General features: G+C 42.2%; 1 protein-coding gene across 6 annotated transcripts in view; it reads right to left on the bottom strand.

Moving 5' to 3' along the window:
* wdfy3 (WD repeat and FYVE domain containing 3) overlaps window positions 1-27,883 on the bottom strand; it is a 154,199-nt gene that overhangs the window by 56,898 nt on the left and 69,418 nt on the right. For all 6 annotated transcript variants that reach the window (XM_047380824.1, XM_047380823.1, XM_047380825.1 and 3 more), the window contains exons 17-19: window positions 20,769-20,881; window positions 17,441-17,678; window positions 4,192-4,292 (exon numbers count right to left, since the gene is read on the bottom strand). In XM_047380824.1, the coding sequence (XP_047236780.1) occupies window positions 4,192-4,292; window positions 17,441-17,678; window positions 20,769-20,881 (452 nt within the window). The remainder of the gene's footprint in view (window positions 1-4,191; window positions 4,293-17,440; window positions 17,679-20,768; window positions 20,882-27,883) is intronic.

Below are 27,883 nucleotides of genomic sequence, written 5' to 3'. Positions count from 1 at the left end.
GATTCAGAACAGATCGATAACCCGGCAATGCTACCAGAGGGTTTTTTAAAGTCAAGTCAAGTTTATTTATATAGCGCTTTTCAGCAATAAGGCACGCAAAGCGCTGTACATGAGGAAAAACATTACAATGATACAGAAAATCAAACACAGAAAAACTAATCAAATGACACTTATAATCCTTGGGAGTTTACTGGTAAGAGCTGGTTCTAATCCAAGCTTTCTAATAGAGGTAATTAGCTCATTAAGTCCTCTGTGATAAGGAATTCATCCTGTGTTAGAAGAAAAATGAAAATATTAATCCTTGAGGTCGCTGGTATGAGGCAGTTATGGTCCCATCATTCAAATAAGCTGGGTCACTGGTATAAAACAGTTTTAGTCCAAACTTTTTAAATACTAATAATGTTTGGATGTGACTGGTATGATATAGTTGTAGTACAATCCTTTAAAGAAATCTAAAAATCTCTGGTCATTGGTGTAAAAACAGCTTTAGTCCAAATTTTCAAAAACTAATAATATTTGGCTTTCGCTGGCAATCCATCTGAGAAATCTGAAAATCTATGAAAAGTAATGAAATCAAGCATTTAGGTAGATGAGAAAAGAGACAACATTAGGTAAGAAGAGGGAAAAAAAATCATATTTCACATTTTATCCTTAGCAGGATACAGTTTGAGTTTGCAAAAAAAAAACCTCAGCACAAAGAAGCGACATATATACAAAACAACATCATGCCGGGAACGGTGAAGGCGGTGTGAAGAGGTGCATATGTTTATCTTGAGCATGTGTGTGTGTGTGCATGTGAGTGTGTGCAAAGTAAGTCCGTGAAGCACTGTCACAGAGGCCATTGTCCTTAATGATACGATGGAAGGTCCATTAACCGGCCACACAGTTCTGAGCAGGTCCACAGATGTCCTCAGGGAAGGGAGGGAGCAGAGCGTCATGTTTACATAACTTCCAGGAGAAGTTGAAGATAACCAGCCATCAAGGCAGTGCAGGGGAGCCAGATTCAGAAAAACAATAATTATTTGGGTTAGGCTGACTCTTAATTTTCCGTCAGCCTTGAGAGTCTCGCTGGTGCTTCTCAAAGGCGAATCCAAACAGCCATATTCCTGGTCTTTCTGCCATATCCGAGCGAACAACTTTCTCCAAGATTTATCTCATTTCACCAATTTTAAAGCAAAATTATACTTGCTGTTATAACCTGTTGCCATCAGCGCCAGAGACGAGATAAAAAAAAGTTTATTATTTGGCGTTTCCAATAACACGTCAGGGGGAGTAAATGGACAGATTTAAAGAAAACACTCTGGTTGTCATAAAAAAAACACAGGAGGATTTATGTTGTTCATCCCTAAAGCCGGTCTGCATCTGCTCATTTCACACAGGGTTAGGCTAAGTTTCTGTCATATTTCCTGAAGGGCAACATCAAAGTCTAAATCTAACATTGATACCATTTATTTTCCAAACTTAAACCGATTGAAAATAATGTCTTATCTTCTGCGAAAACTTAAAAATAAAAAATCTATACGATTCCTCAAAATTTTATCGTTTCAACCACCTTATCTTCCTTCAACAACCCTAATAATTTTAATACTTCCTTTCTGATATTCCTACATGTATCACCCTGGCTACGCCCACAGCTGGCCCTTCAAGATGGCCGGTGGGTACCATCTGTGACGTCATTACAAACACCATATAAACATAATCTTTATGCTGGCGATAGTTTTAAAAATATAGTAGACATGAGCCATCACTGGGTTCAGTTGTGAAAGGTCAAAATTTAAACATCAATAAAATTTTCAATTATATTGTTCGTGTGATTTATGATGCCATTCATTTGTACCAGAGTCGGAAAAAATCATTAGGTCTTCTGAAGTCCGGATTTAAGACGTTCCTGTCCCACTCTAAAAAGAAATATTAACTCAACTCATCATTATTAATCTTGTTATCTAAACACTCCATATCTACCTAAAGTACAATATTTTAGTACAGCATTTATTGAAACCATAAAGGAAATGGTGCCACAACTAAAAAGAGTTAACTTTTGTAGCCACATTGAAACATCATCTTAGGCCCTGTTTAAATGACAACCATCCATTGAAAGCAGGATTTTATTCTCGTTTCTGTTAAAACATCTACATGACGTTTTAATTACGATCTCTGTTCACACGGCACCAGCAGAAACATGAAATCAGTGTAATTCCCCCACCACACCACTAGTAGGCGGTAAGTTCTTTGAAACTTAACATGCACAAAAACGTCCTGCTTAGAAAACGAGTGAGAAAATGAGTACTTTGCTGGAGAACCACCATTAGATTCAAGAGGAGTCAGCAGCTCAAGACTCTGTAGTCTGCCATGTTATTGTTGATATCTTGTTCTGTGGGTTTTAAACTGGTCGGCGGCCATTATGTTGTACAAGAGCACATTAATTTCTACTCATTTAAGTCATATGACGCATGATTCAGTGCTTCCCCATACAGAGGTCCCCATTAGACGCTGGAACCTGTTCTCAAATTGTGCCATTTTCAAAGAAAACGTGCGCGGTTGTCGTGTAAACGAACAGTAGAAACACAACTAAACTTACCAGTTTTCACCAGAAAACGCTGTCAAGTAAACAGGGTCTTACACTCAGATTGTTAAAATTCATAAACAATACAGCCATCCTCATCTCAGTCAACAAGTCATTTGAACTATGGATGAATAAGGTGCGAAGGAAGGAAGGGACACGATGCTGACAAAGATAGGAGATGGATTTAAGGCAGCGAAAAGGAGGAAAAGCAGAGACTGGACATTGAGATAAGGAAAGGAAAAGGACACTTAGAAGGAACATTTGAGTGACGGAGAAACACGAGGGAGGAAAAGAGCAAAGTCTATAAATAGAGCTGGACGACAGGCTGGAAAAGACTGTGTGGACGAGGACTGAGAGCACAGATATATTAGAGACCGGTGGAGACAGAAAATGTAATGGAAGAAGAACCATGAGTCTATCTGGGCTTCATAAATATTACACATAATAGGAATCTATCAAGAACATCACAGATTCTATTCATACATCCTTTATGACAACAAAATAGACATTAACTATTCTTTTACGTCAATGCTTATGCTTTACAAGATATATTATCCACCAAAAAGGTTTCCTGTTAGAAAACTAAATGCAACTTGACGGACAACTGGTTAAAATGTGCCTCCTCAGATCTGGAGGCTCATGTTCATGTTGCCTTCAGTTGCTAACATGTTTGCATGGACCAATCAACTACAGGAAATTTAAAAAAAACTTGCGATGTGTGAGATAAAGACATCCATACAGACTGAAACATGTGCAAACAAGGTGAAATAATGTAGAAAAGAAGCTGCTGATTATTGGAAGAACCAGACACAGGGAATGCTGAGTCACTGGTTGCTACGGTGGAGGGGCGGCCCACAGCACCACTTTTAAAAAAACAGGAAGACTGAAGTCTAAAACAGTCCCTCTGAGAAAACTGTAGGTCCTATAAAAATAATAACCTTCTGCTGGCCACAGATGCACATTTCTGTGTGTCTGCAGTATTTCCACTCAAAACAGGGAAACAAGTGCTGCATGAGACGTTCAAAGCTTAGGGATTTGTTTTATAACTTAAAAATGAAGATCCTGTGACATTACATTACACACAGGTGGACTCTCCTAACAGGGACTCTTGAAAGCAGCTGGATAGGATTTGGGGCGCTCACTTTAAAAGAAGGTGAATACAAATGCATGCCACACTTTTCAGAATTTGATTTGTAAAAAAACTTTTCCTGTCGCTTCATAGTTATGCTCTACCTTGTGCTAGCACTGTCAGACGACATCCTGACGAAAAATATAGATGTTTTTGGTTTTAAAGTGACCAAATGTGAAATGGTTTAGAGTATGTGTACTTTTGCAAAGAACTGTAAGTCTGACCTTTAAATCCAAAGGGAACCCAATAAATATTGGAATTAGAACAACAAACATATTTTTGCACTTTTGTTAAACAGAAGCCCAGTTCTGCAAGGCGGATCACTCAGTGAACAGAAAAACAAGAGAAAAACTAAATGGACTGCTGGTATTCTGGGCTCGCTGCTTCAGCATAACCTGTTTGCTTTCAATCTGCAAAATAAATGTCACACCTTCATAGATTTAGACCATTACTAGAGTAACCAAAGGAAAGACCAGCATGCACAAAGCACCAGTTTTACCTGTTCCCATCCCACTGAGCACCGCTCCATCACTGACACCGGATGTGTTGGTGTTGTTGGTGGGAGCGTTGTGGGGCGCCAGGCTGGGCAGAAACAGACACCTGCAGAGGGACACCAGAGGAAAGATTTATGACCCATCTCAGGACACAGCTGGAACACATGCAAAACCCATGCTGTCAGCTTAAACATGGAGTTATTGTAAACCAGATTTACTGCATGCTTACAGACGCTGCTGCGAGATAAAGCTAAACAGATAGATAATTTATGTGCTATGAAACACAAAAGCTTTGAAGTATGATATAATCAGCTGCCTAAAAAAACAAACGATTATTTAGGACTGAAGAGGTGAAGGTGGAACAGATGGTTATTTTCAGGGTAAAATTTTAAAAAACATCGGCATTTACTCTGATGCATCTGCTTACCATGGAGGTGAAGGCTACAGTTATATTTTCAAAATAATTACAGGAATGAGGAAGGTCATGGCAGAGTTAGGCAACTCAAACATGGTGACGCCAGTTTCAGTGACTGCTGCACCCCAAAGAAACAGGCAACAACTTCAGGAAATTACCAAGAATTATACTTGAATGGGCCTGTGTTCAGCTGACTCACTGCCCCATGGTGAAGGTAACATTTTCTCCTCTCATCATTCGGAACCAGAACTGAACAGACTGGTGCTCTGGGAAATGTCTGGAGGTGTATGGGATTTAGTATTTCTAATTTAACCAGAAACAAAACAAACTGGAGACAAAGAGAATCAAAGGACTGCCTTTTTTGGATGCTGTACATTAAAATGTCCCAGTTACATTGATTTTCTGCATAACTACAGAAAATAAAACAGCATGACAATAGACTGCATGTGTCCAAAAAAACAAATCAAACCCGGATCCATGTTTATTTAAACATCAAAGCTTTACAGCTTCTTGGTAAGGAAAGCCAAACATCTGAGAAACATTTTATGTAAAACAGATAAACAAATAAATCAGACCAGACATCTTTTCTTAGATGTTAGCTATGAAAAGAAGGCGTATGTGTTTTTCTCATTTCATATGTTCCCCCCTTATGAAAGCTTGTCAATTCAGAGCAATCTGACTGGAAAACTTCTGAGGAGAGAATAATGAAGATGATTTTACCACAGTGAGTGAGTGAGGGAAGGAAGGAAGGAAGGATAATCCATTCTGTTGATTAATGGAGCTGAGCGAAAGAAACAGGGGAGAGAAGGAAGGAAAGAAGGGTACATTATATTAAATTGTGTGTTTATAGTGTTCTTACAATGATCCATGTTCCAATTAAAATGTATTTTCATTGAGGCTCTGCTGCATCAGTAATCAGAGACTCACTGAGCGCATTAATGACTGTTTTCTCTCTCTTGTTTTTCCTCTTGGACAGGAAGTTCAGGGGTCAGGGTTAACTACAGGACCACATCCAGTAAGCTGGCAGAGTTAAATTATTTTCTTTTTTTATTTAGTTTTTTTTCCCAGGACATTTTCCAAGGACACATGCACCGCTCTGATAATGTTTAAAAACCTGCCTGTCAAACTAACAAGTGCACCCCCCTGCTGCTTCAGAGCAGCTACAGGCACCTTTTTCCTCCATGCTGCTCATCACCTCGCTGACATTATGCTAAAAAAAATGAAAACCTTCAAAAAGAAAAGTCTTCCTCCCTCCACCCCCGTCTCTCCTCACTGATAGCATCTTCCTCGCCCCTTGTGACACGCCTGGCTGGATGAGTGTGCATTCACGTGTTGTAGTGTGTGTGTGTGTTGTGCCTGATAGAGAGTGGTATTTTGTGAATGTGTGTGTGTTAGTGAAGATAGTGCATGTGATTCCTAACAGCGGCAGCACCATCAATATTTCATGTTGACAGATGGGAGTGGAAGGGGGGGCTGTGTGAGTCTGAGTGGGTTTCCTCCTGTGTTTTCGCTGAGCTGAAAGTGGGCCACTGCCTTGTTGCCAGAGTGCTTCTTCACCGTGTTTTCAGAAGAAACTCCATGTTCTATTTTGAGGTTGTTGCGACGAATCCTGGGTAAAAGAAAGGAAGCAGCAAAGCTAAGAAAGGCGGATCGCGGTGTGTGATCTCTGCAGGGTTTCTGAAAGCTGAGAGTCAAACGCAGCCGAAGCTCCCGTTTGATCTGGATTATCTAAAGGAACGCTGACACAAAAACTAATTAACTGCAGCAACATGGCAGGGCATTTTTATGAAGTCAGTTTAATCAAACTATACAAACATTTACTGCTAAGTGAAGTGATTTTTATGCAAATGAGCTTCAATCTGCAGTTGAGCTCTGCTGCAAACCGTGTCGCACTTAAACACTCAACATTTAAAGTGTAACCCCTAATCAACTCTCTTTTCAGATAAACTGTATAAATTGGGCTTTAAGGGTACTATCTTTATGTTACTGTGCAATATCTTACATTTTCATGTAAACTTGTTTAATTCTGCAATATCTGTCAGAAAACCATCTTAGTGCTGCACTCTTTGGGTTTAACGGTGGCTACAGCAGTTTAATTTTTCTATTGGTTCAAACAGAACAGCTTGGTCCATGTGTACGTCACAGGCCCACACTCGGGTATGAAACCATCTCCCTCAGATGCACGCCCCCGTAGCGAGCGAGATGCTCCTCCGCTGCCTCGGCAGCACCCAGCTTCGGACATTTACTGAGTCAGCGCCTTGAGCCAGCGGCTTGAAATGATAAGGCTCAGGCCCGCTGGGCTCCATAAAGTCTCTCTCAACCTCCAGTGACGGGGAGGATCAGAAATCCTCCACCTTAAAAGATCTGTCCGTGGTGAAACTACCATTGTCACTCTGCTCACTCTCCATGTCTTAATGTCAAATTAAGCTAGCTGCTACTTTCCCTCGTCCTCCTGACCACATCCCCGCTTAACCCCCAGCGCTCATCCCTTCACTTGGCCACGCCCCTCAGTGTCTCTTGGCACCACCCACTTTGGTGGCAGTTTTCTAAATTTGTCTGTGGGCGGGGTTATGCTTTAAAATCGGGTTCAGTTCCACTTTAAAAAATTTAAAATCTCAGAAATTTCCTTTTTTTACCTGCCCCAAGTCAATTTAGACCAATCAGTGCTCCATCCTGAATGCTGTAAAGACTAATGCCAAATCTGATGCATAGTTATTATTTCAAAAGTTAATAAGTTTAAAACATACATTAATATTTCCATTCATCCATCCATCCATAATTAGGTTGTGTATGTAACAGGTCCAGAAGGAAAACCCAGGCTCTTACTCGTGTGAACCTGGAGGTCGAGCCTTGGCTCTAGGGGTTCAGAAAGTTTTAGAAAAAATAAAATAAGAGAAAGGAAGAGAACAGAAAATCTTCGTGTGGACCTACCACCTAGGTCTGTGTGGGTTGTCCAGGTGGGTGGCAGGTGCAGCATCATTATCTGACCAGGAACACAAAATATCCTTCCCACCATGCTCTGCTTTTATCTCTCCATTACAATCAGCTGTAAGAGGCCATTTTTAAGGAAAAATGAAGAAGAAAGTCCTGTGCACTGGTTTGGATTTCTCATCTACTCTAATGCACTGTTTAACCTTCTAAGATCTGATAAAACTTTCTGGTTGTTCTCAATCTGGATCAATCAGAAAGTGGAATAGTTTTAATTTCCAAAGGAACGTCTTCTGCCCACCTCTCCTTTCAGTATACAACTAGCTGGTCAGAGTAGAAGCAGCGGGAGGACAGTGTGTTTGTGGACAGGATCTCAAGGTCTAGTCATAGAGAGGAGGACGTCCAGAGATCTAAGAGATCCGGAATATAGATGGCGAAAATGAGTCTCCACCATTGAGAAGCTGGACGCAGCTTTAGAGACAGATTGAGAAGCTGCGCATCCAAATTGAATGGAGTCAGTTGAGTTGGTTTGAGCATTTGTTTAGGTCTCCTCGGCGTCTCCCTTTGAAGGAGACGCCTGAAAGGAGACCCCACAGCAGGCCCAGAAGAACTATATACTTTATCTGCAGGGAACTCTTTGGGTCCCTGCAACAATGAGCTGAAATGAGGGATGTCTGGGTTTCTCTTCTGGACTTGTTACCTCAAAGGCCCAATATCAGGTATGGAGGAAAGGATGGATGATAAGGATGTTGGATAACTGAAAATAAAATAAAATCTGGTCCACAGCTCGACTAAATTAGAATAAAAGAGTGGTAATTGTCACAATTTCAGCTGTTGCAATCAGCACCTGAAATATAAATTATAAAGCAAAAACATTTTATAAAATAGCTATAAAAGAAACAGATAAATCACTCATATTTGTGACTTTTTCCCCAAATCTAACACAACCGAAAGAATCTATGAATGCTGTGTTTGCCTGAGGCTCTTTTCAAGGCGTATTTGATGTGCTGTCAGTTGATTGCTTGCTTAATGCAAAATAAACTTCACTGAGAAACAAAATGACTCACTGCCATTCCCATGGGTTTCCCTGTACGGCAAACAAACTCTTCCTTTCACTGTTCTGAATAAATACAGGGTGCTGACACTTTTCTCATGTCAACGTTATAAACCTTTACAAATTCAAATTTACGAAGTTCGTTTATGACAAATGTTTTCTACAGTGGCCAGGATTTATATATGAAAACCTGCAAAAAACACACACAGACTGATGGATGATAAATTACAAAGGTTCAATCATTTCATGAAATATGCATCTATTTCCTAAATGTAATGAAATGAGAAGAAAGTGTTAAATATGACTGAATTAATGGGTAAAGGTAATAACAGATGATAAGCCCTCTGTTACCTTTTTACTGATTCAATGTGCGGATTTGTCAGGTATGTCTGCACATATGTGGAAGCAGACTTCCAAGGTCATATTCCAATGAACATCTTTCCCACTAACATTCACCGTGCACCAAACACGCACACACACACTGGTAACTGTGGGGGTGTATGGCGGGGTATGGGGGGTCTGTCAGCGGCAGCAGCACGGAGCGGCAAACGGAGTCGGCATGACATAAAAGGCGGAAAATAAGCCTATTTGTATGCAGAGCTCCACAATTGCAGGCAAAAAACTGCCTCCTGCTGAGACAGTTGCAGGTGTTGAGAAGAGGTAGAAAAAAAATAAATAAAACATGTTTCATTGCAGGGAGAAATAACACGGCACCCTGAGGCGCACGTCACCGGGGAGGAACGCTGATCCGTAAAGAGATTCACAGAAAGAGTGGACACCATCTGCAGAGCATCATGAGTTATTAGGAGAACCTCAAACATTTCCAATTTCAATCAAATTACCAGAAGTTGAGCCATTTGCATTATATTGCTACACTGAATTTGTGTTGCAGATATTGTTCATTATGGTTATATAAATCACTTTTCTAACAACCAGTCCTCTGTGATGGGACAGTGTTACTGATGAATCACTGATATTGAAGAAGAAAGCAAAAGAAAGCTGACAGATAAAAATGTTTCCTCTCAAAATTACCCTGAAACTGGACAGAATACAGTTCCACCCAACATTACCATTTATACTCACATTAAAACAAACCTCTATGCATTTTCATTGGGTTTCAAGCACAGAAATATTGTACAAGCAAGCCATTAAGGTTATGGATAAAAAACCTAGACACCTCCATCATTGTGATATATTAAATAAGTCTGGTTTTCTAAACTGGACTGACCTTCACAAATTTGCAGATTTATGCTTGATTTATAAGGTAATTCATAATTTATCCCCAGCTCCTCTCTCAGAGTTCATCACTCAGAGAAACAACAGTGAGGGTGTGACTGTAGGCTCTGTAATCCCTCTGAGGAAGAGCACCTTCAGTCAGTCAGCCTGGTCTGTGAGAGGTGCCTGGGAATGGAACTCATTACCGGATGAAATCAGACAATTAACAACATATAAGGCTTTCACTTAACATTTAAAAAAATGGCTTGTTGATTTATACACGTGCCAACACTAAAAGAAATTGTCTTTGTTGTGCTGTATAGTATTTGTATTGTATTATCTCCATTTTTGTAGCAGTAATGTCCTTACTAATCGTGTGTCTGTGTTCTACTTATCTTCTTGTGTCTTATTGCTTTTTCAACTTCATGCCAAGGAGACTACAGATGAAAAATATCCTCTTGGCTAATTCTGGCTTTTTTAACTTAAATTGTTTTTTAAATTGCACTGTCCTCTTTCAAATAAATAAATCAAATCACAAAAAGGGCTCAATCATGAAACAAAAATAATACATAGCTTTCATTTTTCAAAGATAACATTTTGAAAAGTGTGGCGTGCCTTTGTATTTAGCCCAGGGTTTCCACATGTAACTGATCGTGGGGCTCTGCCACAGCAAAATAAAAGCTGGCACACTTTCTGAATAAAGTTTTTTTTTAAATATACATATATATATCTATATATATATATATACACACATATATATATATATATATATATATTTTAATATCATGAAACCTTAAAATTTACTTTATTTTAAAAAACCAACACCGCCGGCTCCTTCCTACCTGCGAAGCTGTTACAGCTGTTCGTAGAGGGAGGAGAAAGAATTCCACATCCTCCGTTCCTGCTCTCTCCATTGTTATGTTCATTAATGAGAACGGTTCCACGTTCTCCTAACTACTCCGAACGTCACCGTCGACGGACCCGCTCTCCGTCGTTCTCCGTCAAATTACGGAACAACTTCAATGTTCTGTTCCATTCCAGTCCGTCTTGCTCCAGCTGGGTCAACCAATGTACCACTCGCACATGCTTTCTTCGGGCTCCAAGAAACTTGGAGAGGACATATGTTGCATTTTATCGACAGTAATGTAGTTAATTACTGTCAATAAGTACAATGTAGTTTTACCTTGATGCGAAACCCTGTAGCCCCCCAAAATTATCGGGTCTTTTTGCAGGATATTTCTCTATCAGCTTTGCACATCTAGAGACTGAAGTATTTCAAATGAATATCACTTTTAAAGCCTGGACACAAATCCTCAATTGGATGACATGCTGTCATTCAACTGCTGGCTGTCTAGGTGTTGTCCAGAAAACAATGTGGGCTACATTGATAATTGGCGAACATTTTGGGGAAAGCCTGGTCTGATCCGTAGAGACGGCATCCATCCCACTTTGGATGGAGCAGCTCTTCTTTCTAGGAATCTGGCCGAATTTATTAGTTCTCCAAAACTCTGACCACCCAGGGTTCAGACCAGGAAGCAGGGTTGTAGTTTAACACTCCTCTCTGCAGCTTCTGTACTGCTACCCAGCCATTACCCTATTAAGACAGTGTCTCGCCCACGGCCAAAATCGAATCGAATAAAAAATTATCTAAAAGAAGGAAATCATGAAAATATTTTTAAAATAAACACAACTCAGACTAAAATGAATGTGGCCTACTGAACATAAGATCTCTCTCTTCAAAGACTTTGCTAGTTAGTGACCTGATTTGTGACAATCAGATTGATTTATTTTGCCTCACAGAAACCTGGCTGCAGCAAGAGGATTATGTTACTATAAATGAATCAACTCCTACTAATTATTTAAATTTTCACATTCCTTGAAATATTGGGCGAGGAGGAGTAGCAACCATCTTTCGGTCCCGATTTATTGATTAGTCCCAGATCAATCAATAGCTACAACTCTTGAATATTGAATCCTTAGTTTACCTCATTCAAAGTGCAAAGCACTAAAACCACTTCTGTTTGTTGTTTTGTACCGTTCACCAGGCCCTTACTCTCAATTTTTAGATCAGTTTTCAGACCTTTTATCTGATTTAGTGTTAAATACAGATAAGGTTATTGTAGTGGGGGATTTTAAATATAGCCTTTAATGTTTTCTTAATGCTATCTTAGACTCAACTGGCTTTGCTCAAAACATTAACAAACCTACCCACCTTTGTCTTCATTCTCTGGACCTTGTGCTGACATATGGCGTTGAGTGTAAAGACATAACAATATTTTCTCATAACCCTGTCCTGTCTGACCATTTTTTAATAACCTTTGAATTTAATTTAACAGAGTACTCCACACCTGAAAGAAAATTTCATTATAGTAGATCATTATCAGACGATGCTGTAACAACTTTTAAAGAATCAAGTCCACTTTTAATTTCCTCATTATTACAGAAAAACACAGTGGAGGGCAATAATTTTGTTTCTTCCCCTTCACAAATTGATTCTTTTGTTCATAGTGTTTCTTCATCATTGCGTGATGCATTAGACAATGCAGCCCCCTTGAAAAAGAAGGTAAATATTCATAGGAGGCTAGCTCCCTGGTTTAATTCAGAGCTGCGTACTTTAAAGCACAATGTTAGAAAATTGGAGAGAAAATGGCGCTCTACACACCTAGAGGATTCCTACTTAATCTGGAAAAATAGTCTACTGTTGTATAAAAATACACTTCACCAAGCCAGAACAGCTTATTTCTCATCATTAATAGAAGAGAACAATAATATTCCTAGGTTTCTCTTTAGTACAGTTGCTAAACTTACACAGTCATAGCTCTGTTGAGCCATCCATTCCCTTAGCTCTTAGCAGCCATGACTTTATGGGATTCTTCTTAAATAAAATTGATTCTATTAAAAAGAAAATCTTTGACATACTCCCGAAGATGATTACTTCATCCTCAGCAAGTGAGACAACATTGGAAATAACTGTAGAACCTGATTTGTGTTTGGACTGTTTTGATCCTGTGAAGCTTCCTGAGTTATCAGAAATATTAGCTTCATCTAAACCTTAAACTTGTATGTTAGACCCAATACCAACCAAATTATTTAAGGAAGTGTTCCCTCTGATTACCAGCCCCATTTTAGATATGATTAATTTATCTTTAGTAAATGGATATTACTAAACAGGTAGCTGTAATTAAACCTTTACTTAAGAAATCTTCACTTGATCGAGATGACTTGAACAATTACTGACTTATATCCAATCTTCCATTCTTATCCAAAATTCTTGAGAAAATAGTTGCTAATCAAATGTGTGACCATTTACACAGCAATGACCTGTTTGAAGAGTTTCAGTCAGGTTTCAGAGCTCATCATAGCACTGAAACAGCTCTGCTGAAAGTCACTAATTATATTCTTATGGCCTCAGATAATGGACATATGTATGTACTGGTTCTGTTAGATCTCAGTGCTGCATTTGATACAATCGATCATAATAGTCTTCCTGAAAGGCTGGGATATGCTGTAGGGATCAGGGGAACAGCGCTAGGATGGTTTAAATCATATTTGTCTAACAGATTCCAGTTTGTTCATGTAAATGATAAATCATCTTTAAACTCCAGGGTTAATTGTGGAGTACCACATGGTTCAGTACTTGGGCCAATTCTCTTTACTATATATATGCTTCCAATAGGTCAAATTATCAGGCAGCATTGGATACATTTTCACTGTTACGCTGATGATACTCAGCTTTACTAATCCATAAATCCTGATGAGCCCAACCAGTCAGATAGACTACAAGCATGTCTTGAAGACATAAAAACTTGGATGACTTTAAATTTTCTGCTTCTAAATTCAGACAAGACAGAAGTTGTGGTCTTTGGACCGGAGTCTTTCAAAAAAGAAACTGCTTAGTCAATCACTTAACCTGGATGGCATTAAATTCACCTCCGGCAATAATGTAAAAAACCTTGGTGTTATTTTTGCCCAGTACATGTCATTTAAATCCCATATTAAACAGGTTTCTAGGATTTCCTTCTTTCATCTCCGGAACATTGCCAAAATTAGAAATATCCTATCCAGGAGTGACACTGAAAAACTAGTCCATGGATTTGTTACTTCAAGGCTGGACTGTTGTAATTCTTTACTATCAGGATGTCCACAAAAAGCAGTTAAAAGCCTTCAGCTGATTCAAAATACTGCAGCAAGAGTCTTAATGAAAATTAAAAAGAGAGATCATATTTATCCTATTTTAGCTTCCCTTCATTGGCTCCCTGTTAAATCCAGAATAGAATTTAAAATTCTCCTCCTCACATATAAAGCCCTTAATGATCTAGCTCCATCATACATCAGAGATCTGATTGTTCCATATGTTCCTAACAGAGCACTTCGTTCTCAGGCTGCAGGTTTACTGGTGGTTCCTAGAGTCTCTAGAAGTAGAATGGGAGGCAGATCCTTTAGTTATCAGGCTCCTCTCCTGTGGAACCAGCTCCCAGTTTTAGTCCGTGAGGCAGACACCCTGTCTACTTTTAAGGCTAGGCTTAAAACTTTCCTTTTTGATAAAGCTTATAGTTAGAGTGGCTTAGGTTATCCTGAGCTATCTCTGTAGTTAAGCTGCTATAGGCTTAGGCTGCTGGGGGACATAATGACCACTTTCACTCTCTTTGCTACATTCTCATACTACTCTCCAATTTTACATTATTTGCTGTTATTTCAGCTTTTAACTTTATGTTCTCTCTCTTTTCTCTTCCTAGAAGCTGCACCTGGCCTAACTCTGTTTCTACCTGTGACACCTTCATGGAGGGGGGCATCGTCCAAGCTTCTGCTGGCAATAACTTAATGCTCACCTTCTACTGACGATACACTTGGCCCTGTCTTTCAGTGTTTAACTCTGTCTCTCTCCTACTGACTGAGCTTTTACTGTGACTAACTGTATGTGCTCTCTTTCATACTCTCACCTTGAAAACTGGCTCAGGGTTTATCTGTTCTTTCTTCCTAGATGAAACATTTACTTTTCCCTCCCATGGAAAGTACTCCTGGATCAGTGCTTCTGTGTTCTTTTTCCTTCTCTGTTCTGTTCTTTCAAACCCCGAGTCGGTTGTGGCAGATGGCCGCTCACACTGAGCCTGGTTCTGGTTCTGCTGGAGGTTTCTTCCTGTTAAAAGGGAGTTTTTCCTCTCCACTGTCGCTACATGCATACTCAGTATGAGGGATTGCTGCAAAGTCAACGCCAGTGACTGTCCACTGTCTCTACATGCTCATCTAGGAGGAGTGAATGCTGCAAGTCACTGACTAGATGCAATCTGCTGGGTTTCCTTATATAGAAAAACGTTTTATCCAATTTGAATAAATAACTGAATCTGACTGTACTGTTCAATTCAATTCAATTCAATTCAATTCAATTCAATTTAAAAATACTTTATTAATCCCAAAGGGAAATTAATTGTTGTTATAGCTCATATTATGAAGGTTTCCTCAAAGAGTCGTTGTAGATGCTGATGGCTGTGGGCAGGAAGGATCTCCTGTAGCGCTCCGTTTTACAGCAGATCTGAAGAAGCCTCTGACTGAAGACACTCTGTTGTTGTAGGACAGTCTCATGAAGAGGATGCTCAGGGTTCTCCATAATGTTCTTCATTTTATGAAGAATCCTTCTTTCCACAATGATCTCCAGAGGTTCCAGAGGAGTCCCCAGAACAGATCCAGCCTTCTTTATCAGCTTGTTGAGCTTTTTTAAGTCCCTGGTTCTGATGCTGCTTCCCCAGCAGATAATGACAGAAGAGATCACACTTTCCACAACAGACTTATAGAAGATATGCAAACACCAAACGACCTAAGCTTCCTCAAGAAGTACAGTCTGCTCTGTCCCTTCTTGTAGATGGCTTCACAGTTGCATCTCCACTCTAGTCTGTTGTCCAGGTGAACACCGAGGTATTTATACTCCTCCACCACCTCCACTTCTTCTCCCATGATGGAAATAGTTTTTGACTTATTCCTGTTTCTCTTAAAATCTACAATCATCTCCTTTGTTTTAGTCACGTTCAAGATGAGATGATTGTTTCCACACCATGCCACAAAGCGATTAGTTCAATGGTTAGTTATTAATTGGAATGCATGTACCTGACTTGAAATCTATATGATTCGATTGAATTGACTTAGCCCATTTTAAAGTTACCCACCTTTCACACAATGCAACAGGAAACAACACTCTCCAATTATTTTTACCTCTGCCTTCCTCGCTCCCTGTTGAATGGAGTAAGGTGGAGTCAGGTTTAGCCTAAACCGGCTCAGTTATGGTTGAGGAGCAAACACACCCTCCATTTCTGCTACCTGTGCGACCCCTTCTCTTTTCCAATGGTTATAATCAGTCTGACAGAGAGAGGTACCCCCAATCCTTGTGGGCTCTAAATGGACAAACTTTATCAGTGTATTATTTTACTTAGTACCCCTACACATAGCCCATTCTAAAATGGCCAAACTCTAACACTCACTAGTTTAATCTAACCTCCCCAACAACCCTATACCATTCCAAACCCTTTGTGAAGTGCCTTGAGACAATGTGTGTTGTGAATTAGCGCTATATAAATAAAACTGAATTGAACTGAATTGACTTTGACTGGACCATTCAAACAGACACATATTCTGTAATCTAAAGCATTTCATGGTGGCTCCGATACCAAGCTTTAAGCTTTTGCTTTGCTGGAAGGTGAACCTCCATCCCAGGAAGCCTCTTTTCCTCCAGGATTATTATGTATTTAGCTCAGATCATCTAGACATCAACTCTGACCAGATTTCCTGTACCTGCTGAAGAAGCAAATCTACACAGAATGATACTGCCACCACCGTGCTTCACACTGGAGACAGTGTGTTCAGCATGATGTGCAGTGTTGTCCCTGACAAACGTGAGGTGCATAGAATGCCTTGGACAGCTGCTTTATGACTAGGTTCTAAATTATGCCACGACGTAACTTTTCTTCCGGTTCACCAGGTTGCCAGAGCGTCTGGCACCAGCTCGCAAAAGGTTTTCCATTTCTACCCCCTGCCTCTATCCATGCCCAGGTCTATTTGTTCTCTTTGTTTTTATCAACATCTTTAGTGTCTTACCCTGGATTCATAAACTTGCAGTCCATGCTCGGTGCGTGTTCCTAATATGAGCAACAGTGACATTCAGCTTCACATGGACTGACTGCTGGACCTGAATCAAAGTTCTGCCCTATTTCTGATTGGCTACTATGCATATCTAGTGTGATTGGTAATGAAAGCTGCGCCTCTGTGTTAGATCCAGAGGAATGTCTGTTTAATCTCTGGGAATACCCAATTTGTTTTCCCCACAGGTGCGCTGGAGATCCGGCACGACACCAGAGTGCTATAAGCCCTGACAATGCCTCCATAAAGGCCAAATTTGTTAAGCCCTTTACCTTCTTTATTACAGTTATGCACCAAATGTGTTGGCCTAAAACATAAAATCCTAACATTGTTTATAACATAAGAAAATTTGAAAACGTTCAAGGGGCACTGATACTTTTGCAAGCCACAGTAAAGTTTGCAAAAAATGAGGTGACAGGATTCTGTAATATCAGAACTTTGGTGGATCAAAAAACTAACAAATATTAATTCATTCATTCGAAAAGAAAAAGCTCTGTTAAAGATCACGGAGACTCACCCAAAGCCCTCTAGCGAGCTGTCAAACTCCACAAACGCCGGAGTGACGGTTGATCCATGCAGCCGGATGTCATGGGGGGTAGTCATGGACACCAGGCACTTGACTCGGGTGAGGGGCACGGTGCTGTCCTCGGCGGAGCGCACCAGACTGCGGCTGATTCGGTACTGACCGTTGTCCTCTGCCGGTGTAGTGAAGACGCTGTCGGGGCCGAAGCCCTCCATGGATAAGGTCATGCTGTCTGTAAAGCCACAAAGAACAGGTCCAACTTAGAGTTACAACCAGCAGCGTTGAAGTGATGGTTCAACAATCAGGGGGTTGTAGGGATTTTACTCTGAGATCGCCTTGTGTTCAATTTTACAAAGTCAAACTAACCTGAGCAGTAGCTCTGACACCTTTCTGATGTTAAGAACTGTTATGAGAACATTTAGCGCTTAAAGATTTGTAAGTCTTTAGTCATTCTTTTAACACCGTTTTAAAATTCAGCAACAGCAAGCATCTGTATCTGAAGACTGAAAATATTTCTTTAGTTGAGACATTAAAACAGAATTTGGTTTCTTCTTCAACAGCACAATGCTAAAAAGAACTTATTGAGACATCACTGAGGATGTTTCTCTAGGTCACTGCCCAATGCTTTGGATGGAGGACCTTAGATACTTAAAACTCATCCACCTTCAGTTGCTTTCTATATATATTCTATTTAAAGCAAAGTTAACTGGTTTTAAGTCCTATTCACCAACTATAAAAAATACATAACAGACTAAACAACTGGAGTGAAAATGTAGTGAAAAGCTTAACATTGGCTTTTCTGCTAAAACACATCTTGTTTTATTTACGCACCAAATTTTGTTAACATCGTTTTTAAAGTTTTAACAGTTTTAGCAGACATATTTTACCATACTGAATAGTATAAATATTCTTTACAAGCCAGTCGGGTCAAATATGCTGGATCCTGAATGATTGCTTGACCCAGCTGAAAACGGTGCCCGTTTGGATCTAGCACCAGAATCTGTTTTGCATGGTGTGATGCTGCCAAATACTGGTGTGAACACATTTAAAATGAACTGTAGACGGCTTGGCTGAGAACACCGAGACAGGATTATGGACACATTTTATTTACACTGGTTCAGCAGTCTGAATTCAGTTTGTCCTACGGCACACTGAAAGAAGACCTAGTGACCTGAAGTGACACCCCTCAGGCAGTAGAGTTATTACCTGATGGCCTCCAGTTTAAATAAAAAAACAATTATTAAATGCATTGGTATAATCAGATCAAGTTGTCTGTCTTCACCTGTCAACTCTTTCATTGATAAAGCAAACAAGAAGAGGCTTAGGCCCGAACCCTAATTTTATCCCACCCCCATCTTAAGCTCATCCGTCTCTCCTACCACACACTTCACCGCTGTCTCACTGCCGTCATCATGGACATTTTTATCTGCTTTAGTTTTAACAGCAGAATTGTTCAAATCAGACTTTAATTGGAGGAAAAGTTGCAATACTTATAAATGGAAAAGTCTGTCAGCACAGTTCAACAGTAACTGATATACTGTCAGGATGCTACTTGTGTTTTATTTGACCTGGTTCTAAAATGTCCTGGGTCAAACCTATAACAAGAGTCTGTGCTCCACAGCCACATGTTGTATGTTCCTGCATTTAAATAAAGTGGTTTGACTATGTGTGAAACACAGCTAAAGGCTACCAGAAAGCAGAGGAGATCTAGGGGTATAAAAACATGTGAACATTCCCAGTAAAAGCTGTCAACTTATAGCTGAATCATCCAGGACGCATGTTAATGCCAGGTCTGAATGGGTCCACGGAGAGCTGTAAGCTCCTCCTTGAGCAGGCAGCTCTATGACCCCGTCTACACAGAAACCAGCTTAGGTGTATCTGAAAGGGTATTTTGCCGCTTAGGCGTTGTGTCCGCACAGATCCAAAGTTTTGGGAGACCAGAAGTGATAATTTTTTAAAACAGGTCCCATAGTGGAAAGATTTAAAAACGCGGGTTTGGTTTTTTCTGTGTGTACGTGCGAAACACGAGTAACACGAGAAACGAGGACATCGTAGCTCCACCTCTCTCTGTAACCCGCAGTCGTCCCACTCATCCATGGGTTTTTACTGTCCCAAAGGAGCCCAGAACTAACTCCTGCACACAGGTTTAGTATTTCACCTTCTACTGACCACAAAATCCATTATTAAGCATCAGCAGTTGTGAGAAGGACAAATTAAAACTAGGGAATATTTAAAAGGAGCTAATAAATTAAACAACCAGAGGCTGTTTGCAGGCAGCAGTAATTAGATGGGACTTATTATCCATTATCAGCTGGGAAGATACACAATAAGCAATTAAGACTTGCTGAGGAGCCCAGAAAATTACAAACCCTACCAGCTGTTAGTAGGAAACACACTGTTCGCTTCAGATTCAGGCCGATCTTTATTTAAACAGAGAGAATACTCACTGGCTTATTGAGGAGCCTACGAAAGCTCAACTGAGTTTCTGTCAGGCTGAAAAATGTTACATATTACAAAACATACAATATATACCAGGTAATCCACCTTTCTTCAAGGCTCTCCATGTTAAATGGTAAATGGACTGAACTTATATAGCGCTTTTCCAGTCATACAGACCACTCAAAGCGCTTTACACAAGAGCCACATTCACCCAATCGCACTCACTAATGCTCACACATTCATACACCAATACTCAGATTTGTAGGCAACTTAAGGTTAAGTGCCTTGCCCAGGGGCACATCAACATATGGCAGGAGGTAGCTGGAATCTAAACCACAACCTTCTGATTGCAAGACAACTACTCTTCCTACTGAGCCACAGTAGGAAGAGCCATGTTCAGTCCAACTTGCTTTGGAGAGAACCATTCAGGAAAACAGTCAAATGATGGTTTTACAAAGCATGCGCTGCAGCTGCAAAATATACTAACAGCCAAACCTTTATTCAATGTAAATATTGCAAGACAAAAAATGCTAAATTCGAATTAATATTCAGGAGTGATAATACATCTATCCGGCCTTTAGTTGCACTTAGTGGTTTCATCACAGTACCATCATTTGTACCAAATCTAAATAGTGTAAACGTTCATAATTTGCCTTAATTTTTCAGAAAACACCATCATAAAAATTAAAAAAACAAGTTTAGCTTTTTTTTTTTTAATGAATCTCTCCAACTAGATGTGTTACATTATTTAATAATCAACTACGGTACAACAGCCTCTCAACATATTCAGTTATAGTTGCCTCTAAAGTTGGTGTAACTTTCTGCTCTCCTGCCATTTGTATCTGACCAGGAATACCAGGAAAGGTGGGAAGAAGAAACTTACTTCTCATCTCGGCGTCGTAGCCAAGGGAGCTTGGTTTGTGGACCCGGTACTGCTTCAGGAGCTTCTTGTCCCAAGCGCCACAGTTCAGAGGGTTTCCGAGACGTAAAAATTCCCTGCGGAGAAATTTACCAGAACATCAGAACAAACGACGACAAATCAACTAGAAATACAACCACAAAATCTGAATTTGCCATTGAAGTCACCTCTATCATCTATATTAATTACAATTCACTGGTGTATTACTCAAGTATTACATCTGCTCCATAAATTAAGCTTTGTTTGCCAGTGAGTTATCTCTAAGTAATAATCTTACAGAGATTAGATTTTATTTTACAAAACTTGAGAGGAATTCACAGTTGACTCAATAACTGTAAGGTGACCTGGCCCTGAGGCTACAAAAGCCTAGATCATCTCCACTCTACCACTGTGCCTGACAGTTGATGAGGTGAAGGTTATTCTTTGCACTTTTACAACGTAAACTTGCCAGTTCCTCGTACTAGTCGTCTTCCGCTTATCCGGGACCGGGTCGCGGGGGCAGCAGACTCAGCAGAGACACCCAGACGTCCCTCTCCCCAGACACCTCCTCTAGCTACTCCGGGTGGAGCCCAAGGCGTTCCCAGGCCAGCCGAGAGACATAGTCCCTCCAGCATGTCCGGGGCGGTCCCCTGGACCTCCTCTCGGTGGGACGTGCCTGGAACACCTCCCGAGGAAGGTGTCCAGGAGGCATCCGGTAGATGCCCGAGGCACCTCAACTGGCTCCTCTCGATGTGGAGGAGCAGCGGCTCTACTCCGAACCCCTCCCGGATGGCCGAGCTCCTCACCCTATCTCTAAGGGAGTGCCCGGCCACCCTACGGAGGAAGCTCATTTCAGCCGCTTGTATCCGGGATCTCGTTCTTTCGGTCATAACCCAAAGTTCATGGCCATAGGTGAGGGTAGGAACGTAGACCGACCGGTAAATTGAGAGCTTTGCTTTTCGGCTCAGCTATCTCTTCACCACAACGGACTGGCCCAGTGCCCCCATTACTGCGGCAGCCGCACCGATCCGTCTGCCGATCTCCCGCTCCATTCTTCCCTCACTCATGAACAAGACCCCGAGATACTTAAACTCCTCCACTTGAGGCAGGAACTCCCCTCCAAACTGAAGAGGACAAGCCACCCTTTTCCGGTCCAGAACCATGGCCTCGGACTTGGAGGAGCTGATCTTCATCCCAGCTGCTTCACACTCGGCTGCGAACCGCCCCAGCGCATGCTGTAGGTCTTGGCTAGAGGGGGCCAGCAGGACCACGTCATCTGCAAAAAGAAGAGACGAAATCCACTGGTCCCCAAACCAGACCCCCTCCGGCCCTTGGCTGCGTCTAGAAATCCTGTCCATAAAAGTTATGAACAGGACCGGTGACAAAGGGCAGCCCTGCCGGAGTCCAACATGCACCGGGAACAGGTCCGACTTAGTGCCGGCAATGTGGACAAAACTCCTGCTCCGCTTGTATAGAGACCGGATGGCCCCTAATAAAGGGCCCCCGATTCCATACACCTGGAGCACCACCCAGCCTTCTCCAGGTCCACAAAACACATGTGAACCGGTTGGGCAAACTCCCATGAACCCTCGAGCACCCTGTAGAGGGTATAGAGCTGGTCCAGTGTTCCATGGCCGGGACGAAAACCACACTGCTCCTCCTGAAGCCGAGGTTCGACTATCGGCCGGACTCTCCTCTCCAATACCCTGGCGTAGGCCTTACCAGGGAGGCTGAGGAGTGTGATCCCCCTGTAGTTGGAACACACCCTCCGGTCCCCCCACCCCAGTCTGCCAGTGCAGAGGCACTGTCCCCGACCGCCACGCAATGTTGAAGAGGCGTGTCAACCATGGCAGCCCAACAACATCCAGAGACTTGAGGTACTCAGGGCGGATCTCATCCACCCCCGAAGTCTTGCCACCGCGGAGCTTTTTAACCACCTCGGTGACTTCAGCCTGGTTGATGAAAGAGTCCAACCCCGAGTCCCCAGCCTCTGTTTCCACCACGGAATGCGTGATGGCAGGATTGAGGAGATCCTCGAAGTACTCCTTCCACCGCCCAATAATGTCCTCAGTCGAGGTCAGCAGCCTCCCACCCCCACTATAAACAGTGTTGGCGAAGCACTGCTTCCCCCTCCTGAGGCGCCGGACGGTTTGCCAGAAAGCTTCGAGGCCAAACGGTAGTCCTTCTCCTTCTCCGTGGCCTCAACGAACTCCTCCCAGGCCCGGCTTTTTGCCTCTGCCCCAGCCCGGGCCGCAGCACGCTTGGCCTCACGGTACCCGTCAGCCGCCTCAGGAGTCCCACAAGCCAACAACAGCCGATAGGACTCCTTCTTCAGCTTGACAGCATCCCTTACTGCCGGTGTCCACCACCGGGTTCTGGGATTGCCGGCGCGACAAGCACCGCAGACCTTACGGCCGCAGCTATGGGCAGCAGCATCGACAATAGATGCGGAGAACATGGTCCACTCGGACTCTATGTCTCCAACATCCCCCGGGATCTGGTCAAAGCTCTCCCGGAGGTGGGAGTTGAATACATCCCTGGCCGGGGGCTCCGCCAGGCGTTCCCAGCAGATCCTCACTATGCGCTTGGGCCTGCCAAGTCTGTCTGGCTTTCTCCTCCTCCAGCGGATCCAACTCACTACCAGGTGGTGATCAGTGGACAGCTCAGCCCCTCTCTTCAGCCTAGTGTCCAAAACATGCGGCCGAAGGTCTGATGATACGACAACAAAGTCGATCATTGACCTCCTGCCTAGGGTGTCCTGGTGCCAAGTGCACTGATGGACACCCTTATGTTTGAACATGGTGTTCATTATGGACAATCCGTGACTAGCACAGAAGTCCAATAACAAAACACCACTCGGATTCAGATCGGGGAGGCCATTCCTCCCGATCACGCCTCTCCGGGTGTCACTGTCATTTCCCACGTGGGCATTGAAGTCCCCCAGCAGAATAATGGAGCTGAGGTCTCCACCTTCGTCCGCCACCCAATCCTCTTTGCACCGGTCCCTCACGGTTCCCCCTGCAGGTGGTGGGCCCACTGGGGGATGGCCTCGCGTCTCTCGTTCGGGCTTGGCGACCCGGCCACCAGGCGCTCTCCGGCGAGTCCCAACCCCAGGCCTGGCTCCAGGGTGGGACCGTACCGGGCGACGTCACGTGCCTCGATATTTTTGTCCTCATGAGGGATTCTTGAACCGCTCTTTGTCTGACCAGTCACCTAGAGCCTGTTTGCCATGGGAGACCCTACCAGGGGCATTTAGGCCCCAGACAACATAGCTTCTAGGATAATTTGAGCACTCAAACCCCTCCACCACGTTAAGGTGGCAGTTCAAGGAGGAGGGAAACTTGCCAGTTCCTTTAAATCTAAAATAAAAAATTTAAACTACTTAAAATATTTATTCAGTTATATACAGTGCCTTGCGAAAGTACTCGGCCCCCTTGAACTTTTCAACCTCTTGCCACATTTCAGGCTTCAAACATAAAGATAAAAAATTCTAATTTATTGTGAAGAATCAACAAGTGGGACACAATCGTGAAGTGGAATGAAATTTATTGGATGTGTCAAACTGTTTTAACAAATAAAAAATTGAAAAGTGGGGCGTGCAATATTATTCAGCCCCTTTACTTTCAGTGCAGCAAACTCACTCCAGAAGTTCAGTGAGGATCTCTGAATGATCCAACGTCCAAATGACTGATGATGATAAATAGAATCCACCTGTGTGTAATCAAGTCTCCGTATAAATGCACCTGCTCTGTGATAGTCTCAGGGTTCTGTTCAAAGCGCAGAGAGCATCATGAAGACCAAGGAACACACCAGGCAGGTCTGAGATACTGTTGTGGAGAAGTTTAAAGCCGGATTTGGATACAAAAAGATTTCCCAAGCTTTAAACATCCCAAGGAGCACTGTGCAAGCAATCATATTGAAATGGAAGGAGTATCAGACCACTGCAAATCTACCAAGACCCGGCCGTCCCTCTAAACTTCATCTCGAACAAGGAGAAGACTGATCAGAGAAGCAGCCAAGAGGCCCATGATCACTCTGGATGAAGTGCAGAGATCTACAGCTGAGGTGAGAGAGTCTGTCCATAGGACAACAATCAGTCGTACACTGCACAAATCTGGCCTTTATGGAAGAGTGGCAAGAAGAAAACCATTTCTCAAAGATATCCATAAAACGTCTTGTTTAAAGTTTGCCACAAGCCACCTGGGAGACACACTAAACCTGTGGAAGAAGGTGCTCTGGTCAGATGAAACCAAAATCGAACTGTTTGGCCACAATGCAAAATGATATGTTTGACATAAAAGCAACACAGCTCATCACCCTGAACACACCATCCCCACTGTCAAACATGGTGGTGGCAGCATCATGCTTTGGGACTGCTTTTCGTCAGCAGGGACAGGGAAGATGGTCCAAATTGATGGGAAGATGGATGGGGCCAAATACAGGACCATACGATTGTGTCCCAGTTCTTGTTGATTCTTCACAAATAAATTTGAATTTTATATCTTTATGTTTGAAGCCTGAAATGTGGCAAGAGGTTGAAAGGTTCAAGGAGGCCGAATACGTTCGCAAGGCACTGTATGCTGAAACAGTCCAATTTAAATAGTATTCTCATTATTAAAAAATGATTTATTTTATATCTGTGGTCAAATTCAAGCATTTATGGGAAGCCCCTGATGTTTGTCCTAAGCTTAGTTCTCTGATGCTTTAGGCCGCCTCTGCACGCCATCAAAAGAGGTTTTTCTCCTTCAATCTTTCCAAACAATCTATACTTGTTCAGTATTTTTCCAGTTGTCTTGTCCTAAATTTTAGCATTCAACAAGCTAACTAAGGTCAGTAGAGTCTGAGATGGTGGTCTTAGGTTTTTGAAGTGTCTCTGAGCATTGCATGGTCTAAAATGAGGGTGAATTTGCTGGGAGTTAGGGGGTCTTCCCATATTTATAGAGGTGGGTAAACTGACTGATGACCAGTTCATAAAATACTGTTGATCAGCAGCACCTAGCTGCTAATTTCCCTCTTAAATCCTACACAACATCAGCAGACTTTCTTTTTCAAATCCAACCAATCTACTTTGGAGTGCTTTGCTCAATTGAGGTTAGATTTAAATAATTGTATTTACCAGATCAGTAAAGATCAGATGAGTTTAATTTCTAAATATATAAATGAAAGAGGGTGTACTCCATAGTACTCTTTTTACCATGACACTACACAGGTCCTTCTCAAAATATTAGCATATTGTGATAAAGTTCATTATTTTCCATAATGTAATGATGAAAATTTAACATTCATATATTTTAGATTCATTGCACACTAACTGAAATATTTCAGGTCTTTTATTGTCTTAATACGGATGATTTTGGCATACAGCTCATGAAAACCCAAAATTCCTATCTCACAAAATTAGCATATTTCATCCGACCAATAAAGGAAAAGTGTTTTTAATACAAAAAACGTCAACCTTCAAATAATCATGTACAGTTATGCACTCAATACTTGGTCGGGAATCCTTTTGCAGAAATGACTGCTTCAATGCGGCGTGGCATGGAGGCAATCAGCCTGTGGTACTGCTGAGGTCTTATGGAGGCCCAGGATGCTTCGATAGCGGCCTTTAGCTCATCCAGAGTGTTTGGTCTTGAGTCTCTCAACGTTCTCTTCACAATATCCCACAGATTCTCTATGGGGTTCAGGTCAGGAGAGTTGGCAGGCCAATTGAGCACAGTGATACCATGGTCAGTAAACCATTTACCAGTGGTTTTGGCACTGTGAGCAGGTGCCAGGTCGTGCTGAAAAATGAAATCTTCATCTCCATAAAGCTTTTCAGCAGATGGAAGCATGAAGTGCTCCAAAATCTCCTGATAGCTAGCTGCATTGACCCTGCCCTTGATAAAACACAGTGGACCAACACCAGCAGCTGACATGGCACCCCAGACCATCACTGACTGTGGGTACTTGACACTGGACTTCTGGCATTTTGGCATTTCCTTCTCCCCAGTCTTCCTCCAGACTCTGGCACCGTGATTTCCGAATGACATGCAGAATTTGCTTTCATCCGAAAAAAGTACTTTGGACCACTGAGCAACAGTCCAGTGCTGCTTCTCTGTAGCCCAGGTCAGGCGCTTCTGCTGCTGTTTCTGGTTCAAAAGTGGCTTGACCTGGGGAATGCGGCACCTGTAGCCCATTTCCTGCACACGCCTGTGCACGGTGGCTCTGGATGTTTCTACTCCAGACTCAGTCCACTGCTTCCGCAGGTCCCCCAAGGTCTGGAATCAGCCCTTCTCCACAATCTTCCTCAGGGTCCGGTGACCTCTTCTCGTTGTGCAGCGTTTTCTGCCACACTTTTTCCTTCCCACAGACTTCCCACTGAGGTGCCTTGATACAGCACTCTGAGAACAGCCTATTCGTTCAGAAATTTCTTTCTGTGTCTTACCCTCTTGCTTGAGGGTGTCAATAGTGGCCTTCTGGACAGCAGTCAGGTCGGCAGTCTTACCCATGATTGGGGTTTTGAGTGATGAACCAGGCTGGGAGTTTTAAAGGCCTCAGGAATCTTTTGCAGGTGTTTAGAGTTAACTCGTTGATTCAGATGATTAGGTTCATAGCTCGTTTAGAGACCCTTTTAATGATATGCTAATTTTGTGAGATAGGAATTTTGGGTTTTCATGAGCTGTATGCCAAAATCATCCGTATTAAGACAATAAAAGACCTGAAATATTTCAGTTAGTGTGCAATGAATCTAAAATATATGAATGTTAAATTTTCATCATGACATTATGGAAAATAATTAACTTTATCACAATATGCTAATATTTTGAGAAGGACCTGTACATGTCAGCAGCCACAGTAACACACAGGTCCTGTTTATTTACATTGGGCCCTGAAGCATCAGGGGATAGTTTACTCCAACAAAATCTTTGCGTAACAAGTTTTCAGGCAGACATAGCTGACTGGCAGCCAAGTGACCTGAAAGGCAAGTGTCTCAGTGACGGTTCGTGCCACCTGTCAAAGCATCGGGTTTGTGACACAAACAGGTGCAACCAGACAAGTTCAGAGTAACATCGCAGAGAGAGAAAGACTGGAGCTGTGCTGCCAGCTACCAAGTCAAAGCA

This window comes from Girardinichthys multiradiatus, chromosome 12 (genome assembly GCF_021462225.1).
Source record: "Girardinichthys multiradiatus isolate DD_20200921_A chromosome 12, DD_fGirMul_XY1, whole genome shotgun sequence".
Taxonomy (NCBI): domain Eukaryota; kingdom Metazoa; phylum Chordata; class Actinopteri; order Cyprinodontiformes; family Goodeidae; genus Girardinichthys; species Girardinichthys multiradiatus.
This window is presented reverse-complemented; position numbering and strand designations above follow the sequence as displayed.